This window comes from Xyrauchen texanus, chromosome 11 (genome assembly GCF_025860055.1).
Source record: "Xyrauchen texanus isolate HMW12.3.18 chromosome 11, RBS_HiC_50CHRs, whole genome shotgun sequence".
Taxonomy (NCBI): Eukaryota; Metazoa; Chordata; class Actinopteri; order Cypriniformes; family Catostomidae; genus Xyrauchen; species Xyrauchen texanus.
In genome coordinates, this window is record NC_068286.1 from 12,722,510 (window position 1) to 12,745,906 (window position 23,397).

The 23,397-nt window shown below is 38.7% G+C and overlaps 2 protein-coding genes across 4 annotated transcripts in view; one reads left to right on the plus strand and one right to left on the minus strand.

Moving 5' to 3' along the window:
• ctnna2 (catenin (cadherin-associated protein), alpha 2) overlaps positions 1 to 23,397 on the plus strand; it is a 717,220-nt gene that overhangs the window by 142,738 nt on the left and 551,085 nt on the right. The gene's annotated exons all lie outside the window — the stretch shown is intronic.
• LOC127651278 (uncharacterized) lies at positions 8,316 to 18,442 on the minus strand. 2 transcript variants are annotated; one of them, XM_052137035.1, is made up of 9 exons: positions 18,295 to 18,442; positions 17,938 to 18,051; positions 17,321 to 17,472; positions 13,478 to 13,591; positions 12,607 to 12,945; positions 12,167 to 12,317; positions 11,542 to 11,651; positions 9,987 to 11,445; positions 8,316 to 8,931 (listed from the first exon to the last, which is right to left on the minus strand). In XM_052137035.1, the coding sequence occupies exons 8-9, from the start codon at positions 11,107 to 11,109 to the stop codon at positions 8,819 to 8,821; spliced, it is 1,236 nt and encodes a 411-aa protein (XP_051992995.1). In that variant the 5' UTR covers positions 11,110 to 11,445; positions 11,542 to 11,651; positions 12,167 to 12,317; positions 12,607 to 12,945; positions 13,478 to 13,591; positions 17,321 to 17,472; positions 17,938 to 18,051; positions 18,295 to 18,442; the 3' UTR covers positions 8,316 to 8,818. The 2 variants fall into 2 exon arrangements, with proteins under 2 accessions (XP_051992995.1, XP_051992994.1); XM_052137034.1 differs by lacking the exons at positions 13,478 to 13,591; positions 17,321 to 17,472 and having other exon boundaries at positions 8,316 to 11,445.

Below are 23,397 nucleotides of genomic sequence, written 5' to 3' on the forward strand. Positions count from 1 at the left end.
CAATGAGCAATAGGCATGAAAGTTGCAATACTGCATGTATGGCGTTCATTTATTGTGAAGCAATGCAGTCAGTACTGACATCTGTTGAGAGGTAGAGCTTTAGAAAGATGTGTACTCATAGCTATTGTTGTTCTCTTTAGCCTCATAGACAGCAGAAGCAGCAGCGGTCAGTATTGAGGAGGAGATGAGTTATCACCACCTAAGAAATTCCAGAGAATTGAATAAGCAGTCAATTCATATTCAAACTCTGGGTTTTCAATTATTGCTCATCATCATTCAGGAATGTCTTTATTGAGCATAGTATCAACAAGTTTGTGATGTGTGTGCGTTCTTGTGCATTCCACAATACTTATGTAATTTAGCTGAATGTCCAAAGTGTAAGGTTGGTGCTCAAAATGGCATGCTAACAACAGTGGTTGTTTTTAAGATTTGGTGTTATGTATTTAAAGTTATGAGTTGTGGGATTACTACTAGAGCAATTCAGGAAAGTTGGAATTGAATCAGATGAGACATAATTGAAAAATAAAATGAAAATACTAAAATAAATAAAATAAAAAAATGTGGGGAGTGCTGTCCTTTTCTGCATATCGCGGCGGCATTTTGTAGTCCGTTCTGCGTAACGCGGCAGCTCACTTTGGCTTATCACGGCCCATTCTGCATGTCGCAGCCAACCCACCGGCCCGCACGGTTCTACCGATGGCCAACCAGTCCCCGATCAGCCCCAAAGTGCATCGGCCCACCAGGAAAATGCCCAGTATGCCAGATTACCAGTCCAGCCCTGCCTAGGACATAAACTCAGATTTATGTTTTTAAAGATGAACAGATTCCCTTAACTGTTGCTTTATAACATTGCAAAGGTTTAGGCCTTTTTTTGTTTTGTACAATGCAGCAAATATCACTACTACCTGACAGATATAACCAATATTATGCTGCCATATCTTTGACAGAAGGTGTTTTTAATTGGTTTATTTGATTGGTGGTTGAAGCAAAATGGCGAAAATTAGCAAAACAGCTATAAACACTTATGTCACTTTTAACATACACATTTGCAGTATGGTCCTGGCACACTTCACTTGTCAAGCCTTGTAATGAGAGACACATCCTAGTGCCTTAGTGCTCTTAATCCTCATTAGGAGTAGGTAGGACACAGTTTGTCAGTTGACATACAGCAGGGCATATGGAGGAAGCTGTTTTGAATAATTAATAAGCTATCTCTGGCCTCTGCCGAGGAGACATGTTTTGAATGGTAATTACATGTTTGTATCCCTGTGATTTCTAATTATATTCCCCCTCTTCTGATGGATAATAAATAAATTGAAATGACTAGGGTGAACTGGCCTGGTTATTACACCATCCCCCAGCAGGTGAGTAAGTTACTACTGAAAATAAACACACAAAAACACACACTCTAATTTATATGAAGTGTTGAAGGGTGAGAGTGCTCCCACAGCCTCATTCCCCAGCTGTTGCAGCAGCCGCCCATGTGAGCGGCACTCCAGTTGGTCTATGTCGACACCTGCAAGGTCCTCGTGCTGGAGCCCAGAGATGCATTTGGCTTTCTGGGTGGATGAACGATCATCACATGAGTCCTTTTGCTTTAGAGGATATGGCTCCATTAGCTCTTCTGCTCATGCATGAATGCCCTTCGCACTCCAGATGTGCTTGAACTAGCCAAAATGGTCACACCGCATGAGCCAAAATGACAGCCTAATGTCCCACTTATTGCATTGGAACTGAGCATGATTGCACATATCTGCCAGGTCCTCTTCATCTGTCTTTTTCTCATGCTTTGCCCCATGGCTGTGTAATTCCACTTAATGCCAGGGCGTTAAGAGTTGGGCATGTGCTATTCAGCTGGCACTATAGCACCCACTTGATCTTATCTCCAACTCACAGACAAAAGCATGCAGTCCACTGAACAACACTCAAAAATAAAGCTGTGTTCGCCAGAGCCTCACTATAGGAGAGGTGATTGTTTTTCAGAGGTTCTTTTTAATAGCCACGCAGAGGTTAGCCAGAAGATAAGCTTCCTGTGAAAATGACAGTTTATTTATTTTTTTATTTTTTTGCGAAACAGGGATGACCTGGCCCTCTTTTAGTTTTGATACCTTACATCAGGCTGTGACTGTTTGTTTTATATAGGGCTATCAATTGACAACATTTGTGGTATAATGTTGATTACCAAAATATAAATAAATACATTAAAATAATGGACCTGGTTTCTCCTATTCTGTAAAAAATGTATAATACATATTATGAATAAATAAAAAAATAAAACAATTATGGAGGTTACAGTGAAGCACTTACAATTGAACTGAATGGAGCCAATGTTTTTGGAGGCTTTAAAGGCAGAAAGGCCAAGCTTATAATTTTATAAATGCATTTATATGTTTTATCTTAAAACTGTGAGCTGTGAATAATTAAAATCATAATTTACACAGTTGCTTTATGGTTTACAACAATGTTGCATCATTGTGGCAACAAAGTATGTTAACACACATGTTGTTTATGTCTTTTGGCTATATTTTGTGAAACTGTGAATATTTCAATGTTTACGTATTGGTTTACGTAAATTTTTTTTATTATTTTTTTTTTAAGGAAAGGTGGGATAAATGGAAATTAATTTGCATACACTGTTGATTGAGCTTAACTTGTATTGAACCTGGAATATTTATTTAAGGTGTTTTCCCACTTGTGATTTAATCATTCATACATCAGAGGGTTAATAAATCAGCATGTCACTAATCAGTTTGGTCTTTTTATTAGTTGATTGACAACCCTAATTTTGTATTTATATATTTTAAAAAGAGAGACATCCTTTTCCCTTTTGAAATTTTAAGTAATTTCAAGGGTTAAGGTAGCTGTGGCATTAGACATAGCCTAGTCTTCTCATGCCCCTTATGATGCATTCAGACCAGAGGCGTCGAGAGCGTCAAATCGACCGGATGTCATTCATTTTCTATGGCAGCCAGCGTCTCTCGGCGGCGAGAAGCAGCATTGCGTGTCTTCGGTAGTGTGGGCGTCAGAGGAATGTTCAAGTGTGGGCAACATTATGGTAATGAGCTTTGAGGCGGTGTTTTTAAGGTGACAGTCCTGGTCTCTGAACGCACGGTTATAAAGACATGCAGTCCTGGTCTCTAGAGAGAGAACCTACAGCTATGAAGAGATTTACACCTCCTTAAAGCCAGCTTTATAGGCAACAGAAGACCACTATCCCGACATAGCAGCCTGATAATAACCTGTCTAAAGCTTCTCCCTTTTCTTCACTAACAACAAGCTGACAGCATTTGACACTTCTTGTTTGCTTTGTTGAAGCATTTAAATACTAAAATATGATGTACAATATATGATGGTAAATATAGTCACGTGTTGTAGCAATATATGGATTCTTGAATGATATGTCATGTTTTAGATGGTGTATGTCCAACATAAAGATACAATTTAGTTTAAGTCCTTGACATGAACATTTTATGTTACTCTTGGACTCAAACATTCAAATTATTTCATTCAAAATTCCAGTACAATTACAATACAAATATATAATATATGTAATGTAATGTAAATGTATCAAAAGGTTTGTTTATTCTGGTGTAAAAAAAAAAAAAGATAGAATAAAACAGTGCTGTGATTCATGGTTCATTGTTTGGGATTTTGGGTGGGTATGTTGACATCTGCAAAGAAGCTGGAGAAATGGCCCCATGAATATGTACATGAAAATGTTTAAATCCATTGAAACATGGAGGAAGGCACCCAGAAAAAGGACTTAAAGATTAACGCTAATGTGATATGAACCAACTACACTTGTAAGACATTTTCTCTATTTTGATTCAATCTTTTGAACTAGTATTCTTATCATTATTTCAGACAAAGGGAGGGGCACCTCTCAGAAGACGTTTTTAGGGACATCCTCCATTTGTCCTAGTTTGAGACATGACAAATCCACTCACCCTTTTAATAAAGGGCCTGTACAACAAAACAAATTACAAACCACAAGCAGTCTATTGAGACTGTAGAATTGGGGCTCCACTAGTTGCAGCTCTGTATTACTCACACTTTAGCGTCATAACAATAAAGCTCATTCAGATAGCCGAAGCAGACTTAGACACTGCTGAATACTCTAGGAGCTTCTATCATGGGTTATCTGAGAATACATAATTATCTTCCTGAAAATCAATGGGTTTTATTTGGCATTCTTATCAAAACCATTGAAAATATTAAGCAGTTTTTTCCGTTCTCCTTAAGAAAAAGATATGCAACTAGATTTTAAATTATCCAGGTAAATGGCCAATTGTCTTTACATGAATGTATTATTCCCCCAAGGGGTCTTTAAATTAGACTTGCAATTTGTCCCTCTTGATAGCGAGCTGGTGAATGATTCTGGTAAATAATGGAAGGAGTCCTTATGATGAAGGAGTCCCAGATATCTATGTTTGACAAGCTTTACAATTCACCTGTAATGATTCCTCATTCAGAGTATACTCTCTTATTAAACTTCAAGGAGGATGGCTATAATACCAATAAAGCCCAATACAGAAGTATTGACTGTCTGTTTAATCCCAACAACGAACAAAATATCTCATTATTAAAAAAGAAAAAAAGAAAAGATCAACGTTTACCAAAAATCTGACAACACAAAAATTTGTGTTTGCATGAGACTTAAAATCATCAGATTATTCTCTGCAACAAAAAGTAAATGGGCATTAGGCTTGTCGTGATAAAAAAATAAATACAAAATAAATACATATATATATATAAAAACACAGATTTGTTTTCTTCCCTTATTCAGGACACTGTATTGTAAATATAATTTGGTAAAAATCCAAATAACTTGTTTTCATGCTTATTAAATTAACCATAAACAAATAATGAACATAAACCTGTGGAACGGTCGTTAAGACACTAACAGCTTACAAATGGTAAGCAATTAAGGTCACAGTTATAAAAACTTAGGACACTAAAGAGACCTTCCTACTGACTCTGAAAAACACCAAAATAAAGATGCCCTGGGTCTCTGCTCATCTGCGTGAACATGCCTTAGGGATGCTGCATGGAGGCATGAGGACTGCAGATGTGACCAGGGCAATAAATTGCAATGTCCATACTGTGAGACGCATAAGACAGCACTACAGGAAGACAGGAAGGATAACTGATCATCCTCGCAGTGGCAGACCACGTGAAACAACACCTGCACAGGATCGGTACATCCGAATATCACACCTGCGGTACAGGATGGCAACAGCAACTGCCAAATCTAGACAGGCCCCATTTTCCAGCAGCCATCACTCCAACACGTTATCCTTGAATAATCACACTAAAGTGCTAATTTGGGATTAGAAAATCACTTGCCATTATATAAAACACTGCTGACAGCCATTTGGTTCATTAAATTAAGCTTTACATTGTCTTTGTGTTTGTTTTTGAGTTGCCACAATATGCAATAGACTGGCATGTCTTAAGGTCAACATTAGGTCAAAAATGGCAAAAAAGAAACAGCTTTCTCTAGAAACTTGTCAGTCAATCAATGTTTTGAGGAATGAAGGCTATTCAATGCTTGAAATTGACAAAAACAAAGATTTCATACAAAGGTGTACGCTACAGTCTTCAAAGACAATGAACAGCTGGCTCTAACAAGGACAGAAAGAGATGTGGAAGGCCAGATGTACAACTACACAAGAGGATAAGTACATCAGAATCTCTAGTTTGAGAAATAGACACCTCACATGTCCTCAGCTGACAGCTTCATTGAATTCTACCCGCTCAACACCAGTTTCATGTACAACAGGAAAGAGAAGACTCAGGGGTGCAGGCCTTATGGGAAGAATTGCAAAGAAAAAGCCACTTTTGGAACAGAAAATCAAAAAGAAAAGGTTAGAGTGGGCATAGAAAGAAAGACATTGGACAACAGATAATTGGAAAAGAGTGTTATGGATCTTAACCCCATTGAGCTTTTGTGGGATCAGCTAGACTATAAGGTGCATGAGAAGTGCCCGACAAGACCACATCTATGGCAAGTGCTACACGAAGCGTGGGGTGAAATGTCACCTGAGTATCTGGACAAACTGACAGCTAGAATGCCAAGGATCTGCAAAGCTGCCATTGCTGCACATGGCATATTTTTTATGAGAACTCTTTGAAGTAATTTAAGTTATTAGTATTTTTTCACATTATTAATGTCCTGACTATACATTGTGATCAGTTGAATGCCACTTTGGTGAATAAAATACCAATTTCTTTCCATAAGAGCAAATTCTGTACATTATTCAAAAAGTTTGACTGGCAGTGTATATATATACACAGGTGCTGGTCATATAATCACCAAAAAGTTGATTTATTTCAGTAATTCCATTCAAAAAGTGAAACTTGGATATTATATTCATTCATTACACACAGACTGATATATTTCAAATGTTTTTCATTTAATTGTGAAGATTAAAACTGACAACTAATGAAAATCCCAAATTCAGTATCTCTGAAAATTTGAATATTACTTAAGACCAATACAAAAAAAGGATTTTCAGAAATGTTGGCCAACTGAAAATTATGAGCATGTACAGCACTCAATACTTAGTTGGGGCTCCTTTTGCCTGAATTACTGCAGAAATGCGGCGTGGCATGGAGTCGATCAGTCTGTGGCACTGCTCGGGTGTTATGAGAGCCCAGGTTGCTCTGATAGTGGCCTTCAGCTCTTCTGCATTGTTGGGTCTGGCATATCGCATCTTCCTCTTCACGATACCCCATAGATTTTCTATAGGGTTAAGGTCAGACGACTTTGCTGGCCAATTAAGAACAGGGATACCATGGTCCTTAAACCAGGTACTGGTAGCTTTAGCACTGTGTGCAGTTGCCAAGTCCTGTTGGAAAATGAAATCTGCATCTCCATAAACTTGGTCAGCAGCAGGAAGCATGAAGTGCTCTAAAACTTCCTGGTAGACGGCTGCGTTGTCCTTGGACCTTAGAAAACACAGTGGACCAACACCAGCAGATGGCATGGCACCCCAAACCATCACTGACTGTGGAAACTTTACACTGGACTTCAAGCAACGTGGATTCTGTGCCTCTCCTCTCCTCCTCCAGACTCTGGGACCTTGATTTCCAAAGGAAATGCAAAATGTACTTTCATCAGAGAACATAACTTTGCAGCAGTCCAGTCCTTTTTGTCTTTAGCCCAGGCGAGACGCTTCTGATGCTGTGTCTTGTTCAAGAGTGGCTTGACACAAGGAATGCGACAGCTGAAACCCATGTCTTGCATACGTCTGTGCGTGGTGGTTCTTGAAGCACTGACTCCAGCTGCAGTCCACTCTTTGTGAATCTCCCCCACATTTGTGAATGGGTTTTGTTTCACAATCCTCTCCTGGGTGCGGTTATCCCTATTGCTTGTACACTTTTTTTCTACCACATCTTTTCGTTCCCTTCGCCTCTCTATTAATGTGCATGGACACAGAGCTCTGTGAACAGCCAGCCTCTTTAGCAATGACCTTTTGTGTCTTGCCCTCCTTGTGCAAGGTGTCAGTGGTCGTCTTTTGGACAGCTGTCAAGTCAGCAGTCTTCCCCATGATTGTGTAGCCTACAGAACTAGACTGAGAGACCATTTAAAGGCATTTGCAGGTGTTTTGAGTTAATTAGCTGATTAGAGTGTGGCACCCGGTGTCTTCAATATTGAACCTTTTCACAATATTCTAATTTTCTGAGATACTGATTTTGGGGTTTTTCATTAGTTGTCAGTTATAATCATCAAAATGAAAAGGAATGAACACTTAAAATATATCAGTCTGTTTGGAATGAATTAATACATTATCCAAGTTTCACGTTTTGAATGGAATTACTGAAATAAATCAACTTTTTGATGATATTCTAATTATATGACCAGCACCTGTGTGTGTGTGTATATATATATATATATATATACACACTCTTAGAACAGATGTGTTAAAAACAACACATAATGTGTTAAATTTTAACACATGTGCTGAATCAGCTCAGGGACAACACATTGTGTCAAATTTGACAACTTATGTGTCCCTTTCTTTAACACATCTTTTGTGTCAACTAGGTCAACACAAAGATGTGTTATTTTTATACAAAGATGTGTTTACTTGTGTTTGGATGGATTAATGTGGAATTAAAAAAGTATGATTAAAACATTTTGTGTAGACAATTTACACATGTGCAATCAAGAAAGAAACATGTACATTTGTTCATGTACATTTATTACAGATTAGATTTGTTTCACATAAAAAAAAACTGATTAAATCCGTTTCTGTTATCCGTAATACATTAGACTTAAACCAATCATCTATTTGAATTACTGAGTTCATATGTGAAGACAATTTTTGTTTTAGGGACTCATCAATATAACAAAATAGTTAACTTTATAACTCTGTAAGTGAATACTTTGGATTGTTAAAATGTCCACAACCATAAAACAGTGCACTTTTATCTTAATTTTTACCAACACATTTACCATGTCTATTCTGATATAACCATGTCGAAACAGAATACATGGCATTGAAAACATAAAAACAGGTAATGGGAAACATTCGTCATCTTAGTGTTTTCAACATTTAACAATTGGAAAGTTGCGTTACAAGTGCAAAACACATTTACATGAACTAACATTCAAGCTATACAATTTTGTACCTTGGGATCAAATACAGCTCACTGGTGTCAAGGCTTGTCATAATATCTAAAGGCCGGAAATCTGAAGTTTCAGCCAGTGTAATCAGTTCATATTCTTTTGTTCTTTGGACTGCATAGGCATAAAAATGGTCATCAAAGTACTTGACGCTTAGGATCCTCACAAAGAAAAGAATCGACTCATTTATTGCCTGTGGCAAGATATGAATGACTTCACCAAACAAACGTTCATCTCTATGGTCTGTTCCCAGTGGCAGTATAGAACCAGTTCTATAAGCCTGCCCACATACATCAACACTGTGAGACACAAATATGGTACTGGTCAAAGAAAGGTCAGTTTCAAGAGTTAACCTCAAATTTTCTAACAAAATATCAGCTTTTTTCAATGACCCTACACTAACAAGATAGGCATTGGTCACATCTATTTTCTTAAATAAATTATCACAATGCTTATAGTGATACATCTGTTGAACCTGATGTTTAAAAGCCAATGTCTTTGACACATTTTTAAAGTTACAAACTGCATGTGCTAGTCTTTTAAATGGATTGTGCTTGGCTTCAAATCACATGCACCAAAGTTTAGACAGAGGCCCAAACAAAATCATCATCCTCGGGTAATGTATCATAAAATTATGTTTTGGAATGAGATTTTTGTCATAAAGTAGTCTGAAGAGAATATGGTGCTCTTTTATCAGCTCTTTTAGGTAAACAGCAAGCCCATTTGTAACAACTGGTGCAAAGATGATGCTGCATATTTCCCTAAGTAGAATAAATAAGCGCCAATGTTGACTTTTTCTGTCTACAAGACCTCCTAATAAAAAGGGCAAGACCAGTAAAAGGCACCACATTTGAGATGCTGTCTGTTTAATTGCATTCTCACTGGACCTCAAGTTCATTATGACACTTGGTTTGTTTTTTACATTTCCATATCCATACTGAAAACTTAAAATTCGGTCATTCCGCTCTTCCAAAGTAATCAGCTTCTCCTCATAAATAAAATGGCGCAGCATTAATTTTATCTCTAAAGGGGCAACTCCTTCAAGTATATCATGCATGATATCAACACTTATGTTTTCTGTTACATGAAAATACTGAAGCTTATTCAAGCAGGAGTCCTCTTTCACACCTGTGGTGCTTGGCTCATTTAGAGTGACATGGTGCTGATAATTGTCTTTGGTACGCAACTCAACTTCATCCTCATCATATATAAACTGTGCATTTTTTTTTGTCAATCATGCAAAACTGACAGAATTTGTTTGCAGAAAAACTTTCAAGGTATCCACAAAGTGAATGCATGGCCAAATTATCTGCTGTTAACAGGCAAACTGTGCCATACAGTTTATGGCTTTTACCTTGTAACTCCACTGTTAGACCAGTCTTTTCAAGAAATCTTAAGTCATCCAGAAATGGTTGCAAAATCTTGTCAAATCCATATACCTCTTTGTCTATTGAGTTGAAGAGAAGGCAAAGGTGAATATTGGAAAGTGAAGAATTACACTCTGGTGGGAAATTCTTCGAGGTAAAATACACAGCTCCCATCTTATGTATTTTTGTCTTGGAACCCAAAGGATTTGTTGTTTCGAAGTCATCAAAATAGAGTTGTATCTGAAGAGCATCAGGGTGCATATTAAACAACAGGTGTGAGGAGAACTGAGAGCCATCACAGTAATCACGCATCTTGTCATCAGTGCTGCTCTTATTCTGTAGAAACAGGTCCTGCATTTCCTTATGTTTGAAAAGAAAAGTTAAAGTTTCAATGATGGATACGTACTGACATGTGTCTGCTGCCAAAATCTGTTTCATTTGACCATCCTTTCTTACGGTATCAGACCTGTGACCCAGGAAAATTTCTTTTGGTTTAACAAAGGAAAATTTCTCACTGAAGTACTTGTTCATTTTATATTGCGTGTCCACATTTTTAAATATGTGTTTAGCATGTTCAAACTCCTCCATTAATGCGTTAACAGCCTCACTGTCATGTGGTACATCTAGACTACTCAACAACGAAGCAGTTGACTGTTGCAAGCTGTCCACAGTTCTCTCAAGCAACTCCTTTGTACAGTTAACACTCCTTGTCACATCCGATAAAGTCACATTTGACGATGCATACATCTGGGCCACAAAAGAGGCTGCACAATCACCAAGATCAGACCGTTTCCTTGACTCTGATGGTACAGCATCAGTGGACATCTCCAAAACATCAGAAATAGGATTATCAGTTTCAACTAAATTGTTCAACGCTCCTCCCTGATAAATGGATTGAACTGAGACAGCATTTGTTGATGGTATGGAATGAGCTCTATGGAGATGTTTTGAAAATGAATGTAAATTATGATATGTCCTTGGGCAGCCATCTTGGCTGCATATAATTGTCATGTTTTGTCCATCTGATAAGCAATGTATCTCGCGAACATGCCAAATGAGGTTTCTTACCTCTGGGAACACAGACTCCCCACATTTTGGACAGGTGAACATTTTGGTTTACTAGTGTGCTTTAAGCTGTGAAATCAACTCCAGTACTTTGGTTTTCCTTTGTCCAGAGAATGGCAGGTCGTAGACATACTCAAAAAACGTGAAGACAGAGCTGAGTGGTGCTGGGTATGACAAATTACACACCCAGTACAGTTTGAAAAGCTTGTCCACAGAACACGTCAGGCCATCATCCAGAGGAATGGTTACTTTGTCATTCTTAGCAACAATGACATACTGCTTGGTCATACTCTTCAGATCACCGATGCATATCAGCTGTGGTTGTTGAGTAGTGGATGGTGTTACAGGATCATGACAAAGCGATGCAATACTCGTTCCAGGCTTAAAGAAAAATATATATGTTAGTTAACTGATCAGCAACATTGCAACAAATGCTATCTTTCAATAAATGCAATCTGAACTTTACTAAATACATACTGTTGTAAAATCAACCAGGTGTGTTATTGCCAATTTCAGACTGCAACGACTGGCACCAATCGGGGGCAGCAGGTGTGTTAGCAACACTAGGAAAGTGTAACACGTCTCATCTGTCAATGAAAAATAAATAAAAATACAGAAATGCAATTAATGGAGTGTGCCACTGAAATGACTCTTGTCATCTGTACTTTTAATGTCACATTAAGAATTCTTCAGTGCCCTATCTGGTTGAGAGAAATGTCATTTGGTTTCTATGTGAAATAATAATTCCATATCAGACAAAGCTGGACTAAATTTGAAAAATGCACATATGAATTTAATTCACTTTCCATATAGATCACTCTACACTGACATGAATTAACATAATAAAATTACCCATCTACCATAGAGGGGTGTCAAACAATTTTCAATAATATAGGCCAAACATTTATTAAAAGAAAAAAAAAGATTAAAAAAAATAATAAAATGTATAACCCCTTTTAAATAATTCACGATATATTTAACATTCACTTGTTTAATAGCTAAGGAAAAGACGTCATTTGATGTTTATTTTTTAAACTTTCTAGTATCACACTCAAGGCTTCTTAATTATTTCTGATTTGGATAGTTTATTTACATAAAATACCTTCAGTTTTCTCTTCAATATCCTTCAACAGAGGGGACACTCTTGGTTCCAAGGCAGCCACTGATTTGAGTTTGGGAATGATGTTGGCCTCCCATCTTCAGTAAAAGAGGTCCATCTTTCCGCCTGTAAGTGTGCCAAACTCTGAGTCCAGCTTAGACAGAGGAGAAAAAAAACATTACAATCACCCTACCAAATATTAACAAACTCACAGCATTAAATCAGGGAACTGAAAAGTAAAGCTGTATTTATTTCATACTTTGGTGGCACCGTAGCAAGCTGAAAACATCTTTCATTAGGTGTTTCAATTCATGCGGCGCTGCGCAGAGCTGACTTAACATAAGGCATGCTAGTTAAAATGTTTGTGAAGCAGTTAGGTGTACATGTCACCCTTAGTGACAGAGTGGGACTAAATAAGCCAGTCAAGGAAGGGAGCAACGTACCAGACTTGGCATGTCTAAAAACCGTGGGTACTCGTTGAATATTTCGGCAACAGTGGGAGAGTTCTTAGTAATCCAGGATCTGCGACAGGTGTAGGTTTTCTCCATGCCTGACTTGATTGATGAAAGGTTCTCAGCTGACGGCCGCAATCATTTCATCAACGTGACCCACTCATTTGTGCTGCTGGCATCCTCTGTTGCATCAGGTTTCTCAGGTCCAGTGCAGTCACTGGTCACTTTTCGCTTCCTATAACGCCTCTGCCCTTGCTCGAGATTGCGTCTGAGGTTGCGGAGTTTAGTCTCTAGGAATACACAGTGAGAGACTGGATCATAGTAATGCTCCTGAGAATGAAAGGGGATATCAGTGAACAACAGTTTTTCAGTTCTCCTTAGTGGTATGTGGGTCACTGGCAAAAAGATTAGATATGTGCTAGGCAATTTTATTTGAAACCAAAGGCTGTGGTTTTAGGCTACGGAAGATATTTGTTGTATACAGTGTTGGGAAAGTTCACTTTATACATGAACTAGTTCAAAGTTCAGTTCACACATTTTAAAATGAACTAGTTCAGTTCATAGTTCAGACTTCCAAAAATGAACTAGTTCATAGTTCTTTTTTTTCCCATATGTTTCTGCGAGCTATTATTTTTTGTTTTGTTTTGATGACGCATGCGGCGGTGCGACACTGGTGGCTGGTGTTGCCAGATTGTGTTTTTTCCGCTACATAGTAGGGCTGTTTACGGCGTGTTTTAGCCGGGTTTTCGCCTAGAAGACTCTAGAAATCTGGCACCCGTTTGTACGAAGTTAAACTGAGAGAGCGTGCGTTCACAGACTCCAGAATGAACGATGTAATGTATTTGGGTTGATGTTACAATACCTGATGGCCACTAGAGGGCACCCCTGTACTGTTGGTTGTTGATGTTGCAATGTGCCGATTAAAAACCAGTCTATAAACAGTGCAGACATGTCTCCGGTTTCCCTCGTGTATACTCTGAAACACAACAGAACAATATATGTTATTATAGCATATTGATGCAGACATAATATAAATTGGCGACGAGAATAAAGTTCCCACTGCCAAATTATTGAGTCATCGGTCGAGCGAAAAGGATGGCTACGATCATCGGACAGGTCGAGGCATTCGACGAGGCAAGTGAGCAATGGCCTACGTATGTTGAACGTTTTGAACACTTTGTGGAGGCTAATGACATTAGCGAAGAAAAAAGAGTACCAGTTTTTCTCAGTGTAATGGGGGCGTCGACTTATGGACTTTTGCGTAGTCTCATTGCACCAGTTAAGCCCGGGACTATGGAATATGATGCGATTGTGAAAACCCTCCAAGCACATTTTACCCCCAGGCCCATTGTGATTGCAGAGAGGTTCAAATTTCACAAACGAAATCAAGCTGAGGGGGAAGGTGTCGCACAATACGTGGCGGTGTTAAAGAAACTGGCGGAGCACTGTGAGTTTGGCGACAATCTAAATGACGCACTGCGAGACCGATTCGTGTGTGGCCTGAGTAGCGAGTCAATACAAAGGAAACTATTGACTGAATCGGAGCTCAAGTATAAAAAGGCTGTGGATATAGCGATGTCAATGGAGGCTGTATCTACAGAATCACAGCACTTGAGCAACTCATTGAAGGTAAATGCCATGTCTCTGTCGTCAGAATCGTCCAAAGAGAAATGTTATAGATGTGGAAAGTCCAATCATATCCAAAGTGAGTGCTTTTACAAAGATCAAGTGTGTCACAAGTGTGGGAAGAAAGGCCACATTTCACGTATGTGTAAAGGTAATAAGACAGAGGAGAAAACACTTAGAACTACTGTAAAAGGGAAAAGTGCAAAATGGAAGGGGCAGACCAAGAAAAGTCCAATTCACAGAGTGGATGCTAAAATGGAAAAGAGTGAGGAAGAGACAAATTCGGACACGGATACGGAACTGACACTACACAAAGTGACAGCAACACTGCACAATTCTCCACGGGTGAACAAAATGAAAAGTGGAACTGATTTAGTGTCATCGGTGATAAAAGTACAACCAAAAATTGAGGGATTGCCAATTGATATGGAAGTGGATACAGGGGCGGCGGTTTCCATTATCTCAAGTGAACTGTACAGAGATAAACTGAGTCATGTTCGACTACGCCAGATGAACGTTGTTCTCAAGACGTATACAGGCGAAGTCATTCCGCCAGAAGGCGTCATCGAAGTGCGTGTCAAGCTAAACAAAGCGTACGCTTACCCTTGTATGTTGTTACAGGAAACACAGCTCCTCTGTTGGGACGAGAATGGCTTCGCAGAATTCGTCTAGATTGGCGTGAGATCAAAACTGTACGAGCAGTGCATCAAGTTAATGAAGGGACATTTGACAGTCTTTTAAAAAGGTACACCAAAGTATTCAGAGAAGATCTAGGGACATTCAATAAGTATACAGATACCTTAAGTCTGAAACCGGGAGCATAACCAAGATTTTTCCAAGCTCGAGTGGTACCGTATGCCATCAGACCTAAGGTGGAAGAAGAAATCGATAAGCTTACTGAAACAAGGAATCATTTCACCTGTGCGATTCAGTGAATGGGCAACCCGATTGTACCTGTAATAAAAAAGGTGGCAATGTTAGGATCTGTGGCGATTTCAAAATAACAGTGAATCCAGCTCTGTGTGCAGAACATTATCCATTACCCCGAATTGAAGATTTGTTTGCTTCACTGGCTGGGGGACAGAGATTTAGCAAACTAGATCTTTCACATGCCTACTTGCAGGTTCCTGAGCATGAAGATTCACGTAAATATCTTACCATCACAACCCACAAGGGGATGTTTGTATACAACAGATTACCGTTCGGCATCACTTCAGCTCCATCGATATTTCAACGTGTCATGGAACAAGTGTTACAAGGACTATCGGGTGTACATTGTTTTTGGATGATATCCTGGTCACAGGAAAAGACAATGCTCATCACTTAGCTAACCTGGAGGCTGTGTTGAGTCAGCTGGAGAAATCGCGGACTTAGTGTGAAAAGAGAGAAGAGTGAGTTTTTCAAAACTTCATTGGAGTATTTGGGACATGTGATCGATGCATCAGGGCTTCACAAGTCCCCAGACAAACTAGCGTGCCATCGCCGAAGCACCAGCTCCTGTTAATGTTAACCAACTTCGATCTTTTTGGGACTGGTTAATTATTATGCAAGATTTGTGCCAAATATGGCCACAGTTCTTCACCCCTGAATGCAATGTTACACAAGGATGTAAAATGGAAGTGGTTGCCAGAGTGTGAGAAAGCGTTTCAAGATGCTAAAACACAGCTGTTAACACCCAGTGTACTCACACATTATGATCCAAGACTCCCAGTTCGTTTAGCCTGTGACGCTTCACCGTACGGGGTGGGAGCCGTACTTTCCCACAGGATGCCGGATGGGCAGGAAAGACCCATAGCCTTTGCCTCCGAACTCTGAGTAAACCTGAGCAAAACTATGCTAACTAGAACGTGAAGCGCTAGGAATCATCTTTGGAGTAAGGAAGTTTCATACTTATCTATATGGACCTCACTTCACATTATTAACAGACCATCGTCCACTTACCACCATACTCCATCCTAATAAAGCAATTCCATCCATGGCTGCTGCAAGACTTCAGAGGTGGGCACTTCTGCTGGCTGCACATAACTACACAATTCAACATAGAAGTGCTACTGACCATGGGAATGCAGATGCATTATCGCTATTGCCACTGCCTGTACAACACAGAGACAGGAAAGATGCAGTGGACGCTTACCTCATTAAGAAAATGGATGCACTTCCAGTGTGTAGCAGCGACATCAGTAAAGGAACCAGAGCAGACCCAATCCTCTGTCGTGTGAAGGAGATAGTATCCACTGGATCATTTCCATCTGCAAAAGACTCAGAAAATGTACTAAAACCATACCTCACAAGGAAGGAGGAACTCTCTCTGATGCAGGTCTGTCTGATGTGGGGACAACGAGTTATCGTTCCATCAAATCTGAGACAACGAGTGTTGGAGGATTTACACACAGGACATCCAGGTGTAGTGAAAATGAAGGCTCTAGCACGTAGCTACATCTGGTGGCCAAATATTGACTCACAAATTGAGGAAAAATCAAAGACATGCATGTCCTGTCAACAAAATCAAAAATCTCCATGTCTCTCACCTCTACATCCCTGGGCATGGCCAGAAGCTCCTTGGCACCGAATCCACATCCACTTTGCTGGTCCATTTGAAGGACGAATGTTTCTGGTAGTTGTTGACGCACACTCAAAATGGCCAGAAGTTCATGTGATGGATTCGACAACTTCCTCCAAGACAATTCAAGTGCTGCGTGGGTTATTCAGTCGCTACTGTATACCTGAAACACTAGTTTGCGACAATGGCCCACAATTTACTTCAGAGGAGTTTGGATGTTTTCTGAAAACAAATGGGGTTAAACACGTCCGCTCTGCACCGTTTCACCCAGCCACCAACGGGCTGGCTGAGCGTTTCGTTCAGACCTTTAAACATTCACTGAAAGCATCCAAAGAACCAGTACCATTACAGCAGAGATTAGACTCTTTCTTGTTACAGTACAGGAATACACCACATAGCACGACAAAAGAAACACATGCTATGTTATTCTTGCATCGCAGATTGAGAACACGGCTGGATCTACTGAAACCAAGTGTGAAACTGACTGTGGAGCAAGCACAAAAAGTTCAATGTTCTTACCGTGCGCTCCATGCCAAACATAGAGACTTCAATGTGGGTGATTCAGTGCTGGTCAGAGATTATCGACGGGGAGAGGAGAAGTGGAAAACCGGTACTGTTTCTTCTCAGTCAGGACCAGTGTCGTACACGGTTCAGGTGGACGGTTCACAAAGCTGGAAAAGACATGCAGATCAAATGTTAGACTGTCACCCAGAAATTACAGAAAACACAGAACCACTGTCATCAGAGAACAGTACATCGCAAACACTGGATGTTAAGGGGCAAGAACTGCCTTTAACATCCAATGACACCAAACCAAATCCTTTAGATCAGCAGGTAACCAAGCTTGTTGAGCCAGCTACTGCTTCTTCCCCAAATGTGAGAAGATTTCCTGCTAGAACCCGTAAACCACCTAACAGACTTGATCTATAAAATGTGTAAAGGTTCTATACACAATTGAATGTGTTTAAAGTGTTACTTGTGAGTGAGTAGTTGAGTTGACATGTCACTTAATATTGTTTGAGGGTGGTCTACTAATTGTGGACTCCTAACTGTTATTCCTTAAGAAATGGAGGTTATTATGTTCAAAAGAAAAACACGGGGTAGACTGAATTAAGGAGGGAGAAATGTTACAATACCTGATGGCCACTAGAGGGCACCCCTGTACTGTTGGTTGTTGATGTTGCAATGTGCCGATTAAAAACCAGTCTATAAACAGTGCAGACATGTCTCCGGTTTCCCTCGTGTATACTCTGAAACACAACAGAACAATATATGTTATTATAGCATATGATGCAGACATAACAAACGAGTTCACAGTAACGTTCACCAGGCAGTAATACAGTACGTTCAGTTCACGTTCACGAACTATCGTTCAATGAACGCGTTCAGGCACAACACTGGTTGTATAGTAAGACCAACCCTTAAAAAATAATCATGAGATTAAAGTTACTATAAAATATAGATATGATTATCTTCACCTACGAAACACTCACAAAAGAATGCTGCACTGATCTGATAACCTCTTGAAGCACAGTAAACAACAATGTATTCTGGAGCCTTATGGTGTAATTAATGTTTAAAAAATCTATTCTAAAACAAACTGGGAACCAGTATAATAATGCCAAAATCATGTGCAGCATTTGGTTTGTTAGAAGCTTGACAGCAGAGTTTTATTCTAAATTAGACTGAAGAGGAGCGCAGAGTAGCCTAGGGGTTTTCGATATGACGATTAAAATGTCTCCACGATCTGCTTTTGAAGAAATATCGTAGTATTGTGCATACTATCAGTTGCTGTTCTGGCGCCTCTGTCCCAACCTAGTGAACAATGCGACGTATATTCACATAAAATGTTAACGCAGCGGAACGGGACACTGCAGTTCACAAAAGTTCATAATTTGCATGTGCTTTAATGCCTTGTTGGTTAAACATTTAATTCGCGTGCTGATGCGCTGTTCTAACGTGTGCGTTTCTCAGCACGTACATGTGAAGCTCACATGCACTAAAAGTCTACCAGCGCCTGGATACTGGACTAAGTTATCTTTCGAGTCTTATTGTGCTAATACTGTCAAATACACACAAGGTTTAGATAAACCAAGTCGGTTATGTCTAAAATGAAAGCAAACTTGAGAAAATTGAGAGAAAATCTGCTTGTCAAATGCGTGTATATTAGACGCGTTGCGCGCAGCTCTTAAAGAGACAGTAGTAATAGTAAACACGCTGCCGCTTGTCCTTAAAGGGATAGTTCACCCAAAAATAAAAATGCTCTCATTATTTACGCACTCTAATGTAGTTCCAAACCAGTATTAATTTCCTTCTAATATTTTTCTAATATTAATATTTTGAAGAATGTGTCTATTAAAACAGTAGCTGGTCCCCATTGAGAAAAAATATACTATGGAAGTCACTGGGGTACATCAACTGTTTGGTTACCCACATTCTTCCAAATAACTTTTATTTTCAACAGAAGAAGAAACTTATTCGAGTTTAAATCAACTTGAGAGAGTGAATTATGACAATTTGAATTTTTAGGAGAACTATCCCTTTAATGTTAATAAAACAAAAAAATGCAAAGAGAAAATCATTTACTGCTCTTGACTGATAACTTTAATAGTAGCTTTAATAAGTATCAATGTATAATTTATACAGTGAAGTCTGTTTTGTTTTATTCTGACATTTGTTCATTTAATTACTTTCTTCAGTGCTACTGTTAAATACATCTACAGTAGCTGAAAACATAAAGCACTGTTTATTTAATTTGTATATTAAGTTGTGTATGTGTAATGTGTAAAGGCTTTGTTTTTAAAATATGGACATTAGTTTGGCTGTAATTCTCAGTCACAAAAGAGAAAAATGAATCGTGATAAAATCGATTAATCGTGATTTTTCTGGAAAAATCGTGATATGATATTTTTGCCATATCGCCCACCCCTAGCATAGAGTTTACATTACAAAAATACAAGTACTTACAAACTATTACACAAACTACTACTTACAAATCCTTCCCCTTGTCCTTCTACTCTGACACTCAGGGATGGGAAGGTGGTTATGATGCTTTTCGCTACAGCCAGCTTGTCTGCACTAAGAGGGTAACTGGAAAATAGGACAAAAACATTGCCACTTCCTCAATCAGTGACACAGGTATACTGTTGTTTTTGTTTCAGTGCAAAATATTTTTTCAAGTTAGATATTCATGCCAAAGTGTGGTATGGTGCAATAATAATAATAAACATTTTGAGCATGTTTCCAAACAATTTAACAGTGCCTTTACAAGAGCAAAGATAAAATAAAACACAAACAACTGACCAGATAAGGTAAAGAAAAGAAACTTAATTAAAAAAAAATAAGATAAAGTTAAAAGAAAAATAGATACTCACAAACCACACCTCTCCACCAAATCTCCTATGCACGTCTTTACAAGGAGCTTCCTCGATGGCACTAACAGGATACCTGTAGTCTCATACTCTGTAAGAATCTGTGGGGCTTTCTTCATTAGTAGTGACTGTAGGGGCTGTCTGTGTTCTTCTGTGTCAGTGGTAGGCTATGTAGAAGCAACAAGAGATACATGTTATTGCAGTCATATTCACATATTGACAAACAGTTTCAACAGAACTTAGAGGCAAAGCATTTACTCAAGAAGCCTAATCTTAAGTACATAATAGTCATTCATCGACAACTTATCAGGGTTTTTCCTGGCTCAGAATGGGGCTTTGGGGGGTGACTCTGCGCAACAGTAAGCAGGGATGGTACATGTAAACTAAAGGCAATGACTTAACCTTATGACTGAAATATATGCATTTTCTTCTAATTTCTGACCATTTGATAAAAAAATTATATCCACAACAATAATAATATAATAGAAATTGTAAGTTGCTTTGGATGAAAGTTTCAGCTAAATGAACATATGTAAATGTGTGGGGGTTGCTTAATCAACATGATGACGATTAAATCAATTACTCCAATGCTGGAGTAATGCAAAATGTACCTGATTTTGATTAGTCTCCCCAAAACAGGTTTGTATCTGGGGTCCTCTGGCTGACAGGAAAACATGGAATCTATCCAAGTCCTTCACGTCTACATTGGTGTCAACATCAATATACTCCATGAAATCGGTATTATAATTTAACAATCTATCAAGCACACAGCCTGTTTGCTGGGCAAGGCTTTGATCTACGAGATCCATGGCACTGCTAACATAGAGTATTTTTTTACAAGTCTCTTTCTCATCTTTAAAACTCGTAACAAGGACTTTGATAGATTCCAGGTTTTCATTTGTGAGCTGAAAACAAAAAAGATAGTTAAATAAGCAAAGTAACTTGCACATTCAACACAGACATTCACATCTATACCCACAATGTTGCTTTTTTAATAAAAAAGGAATGCAATAAGCTAGACACATAACTATGCTGCCATATGATCTTAATAGGTAATTTTCCCAACAATACAAATAGTGTGTTTAAAAGGCTACTTTTTTTGTTGAAAATTAGCATATACACTTAATGGCATAATAGACAAGACTCCAATGTATATTTCCTATCAGCTGTTGCCATGTATAAATATCAGAAAACTGCTAACTGTAGCTTAAGCTTAGTTTTTACCTCACACAGAGCTGCTGGTAGCTTGTTTGATAAGAGAAGGCAGAGAGGCAAGATCATACGAACGTACTCAGGAATTCCTTCTGTTTTTGTGACAGTAACACAACGCATGGGCACTCCAATGACTACCTGTACAATATTACGAGCTTTAGGAGATATATGGGGCTAACGATGTAACAACTCAAACAACATACAGCTACGTACCGACCTCCATCCACACCCGCACACACCATAATCCTCTCAGAGTCGCTAGCTCAGACGCAGCTACAACACAGACTTGCTTACAAGGGCCACGGATATCCTTCTAGTGACAGTTACTGCACTAGCGGACTCTATGATTCCAGCGCGGACAAGCGTTTAACGTTACTGGTTAAATAACACACAGCTAACAAGCATAACAACAGGCAAACGGCTCGTAGAAGCACTTGCAACGTTACTGTCAACGCTGACCGGTATAACGCTGACGTTAACCTTATCCTTACGACATATAAAAAAAAATCAACTGTTAGGTGCACCACTTGTTATGGGTTTTCCAATAAAAGCACAGCAACTGCAGCAACATGTTATCAAACGTTAACGTTAGCTAACGTCCACGTTAATGCTGTGTGTTTATGAGTCGCTTTCAAACTGCTAACGTAACTTCCAACCTAACCTTATTATGTTAACGTTAGCTACCCCGTTTCATGCAGACTTTATCGAAACGAGCTGGTAACTTGTTTCCAATTCCAAATCTGAATTTTACGTGGTGTAATTTGGATAAGAAATCAGTCAAAAATAAATTTCATAACGTTAACTACAAATGCTGAACAAAACGTAACGTCAACGGTTATCATGGATTTACTTAAAAGCACGATTTAATTAGTTAGTGTATTATGACATTATACATGCCGATTTTAACATTACCTTTACACGGTGTTTCTGAGACGTCCCCGGCAGCTTCATGCTCTGGATTATGATTTCAGCAAAAACTGCTGCGACACTAACGGTAGCTAACCTTACACCACCCAGTTTTCCCGCCACTCCCGTTGGCGGAATTTAACCCTACGTAAATGTTAACTTACTTGACTATGAGATTTGCGCAATGGAGACTCCAGCCAACAACTAACATTAACACTTTGAATAAACACTCAATTAAATATGGTCAGAGTGACTCCAAGTTACCAAGAAAAATCTTTCTAACTTAACAAGAATGGTCACATTAGCATTGGCGCTCTAGCTAGCAACGGAGCTACGTTAGCTAGCTATACTCAGCATTATTTTCTGCCTAACCAACTGTAAGGTCCTTACTCCAAAATCCTCATATTACATTTCATAACGATGACATTTTTCATTACATGAATAATTACATCAAGATCAACAAGTAATATATACATACCGAAGTGCCTAACGGCACACCAGGCGATGCAGCCTCCATCGTCTCTGTCTCTGTGGCCAAAGAAAGTTTTTTTTTTTTTTCTTCTGTTCCCGCTGCACTAAAACGTCATGTTGCTGCAGGATTCCGATTCCTTTTGTGGATTTGTCATCATGTGTATTTTAATTGTTGTGTATTTTTATTTATTTCATTTTATACATTTATGATTTTATTGGCTAGTTTATGTCTAAATTATAAGTATGTTTTTGTGTGGTTATGGGTTATCAATGCCCATAATTTGTATAGGCCTAGTTTATGCAGTCTATGTTAATACCATAGGCTACTCACAATTGAGAAATATCAGATTAATTAGGCTACATTAGGATACACCTCTTTTCAAATTTTGTAAGCTACAATAAATCTTGAAATATTAGATTTGGTGATTTGATGAAGATTGTGATAAGGATAACAAAAATACCAATAACTGGTTAACTGGTTAGCTTTTATTGATATAATTTTAATTGAGTAACATAAAAACAGGACCAACTAGATACTGAGATAGCCTACTTGTTAGGCTGTTGTTGGACTGAAAATAACACATAAATTGTGTTAAATTGTCCAACACACGCAGTGTGTTAAAATTTTCACGCATT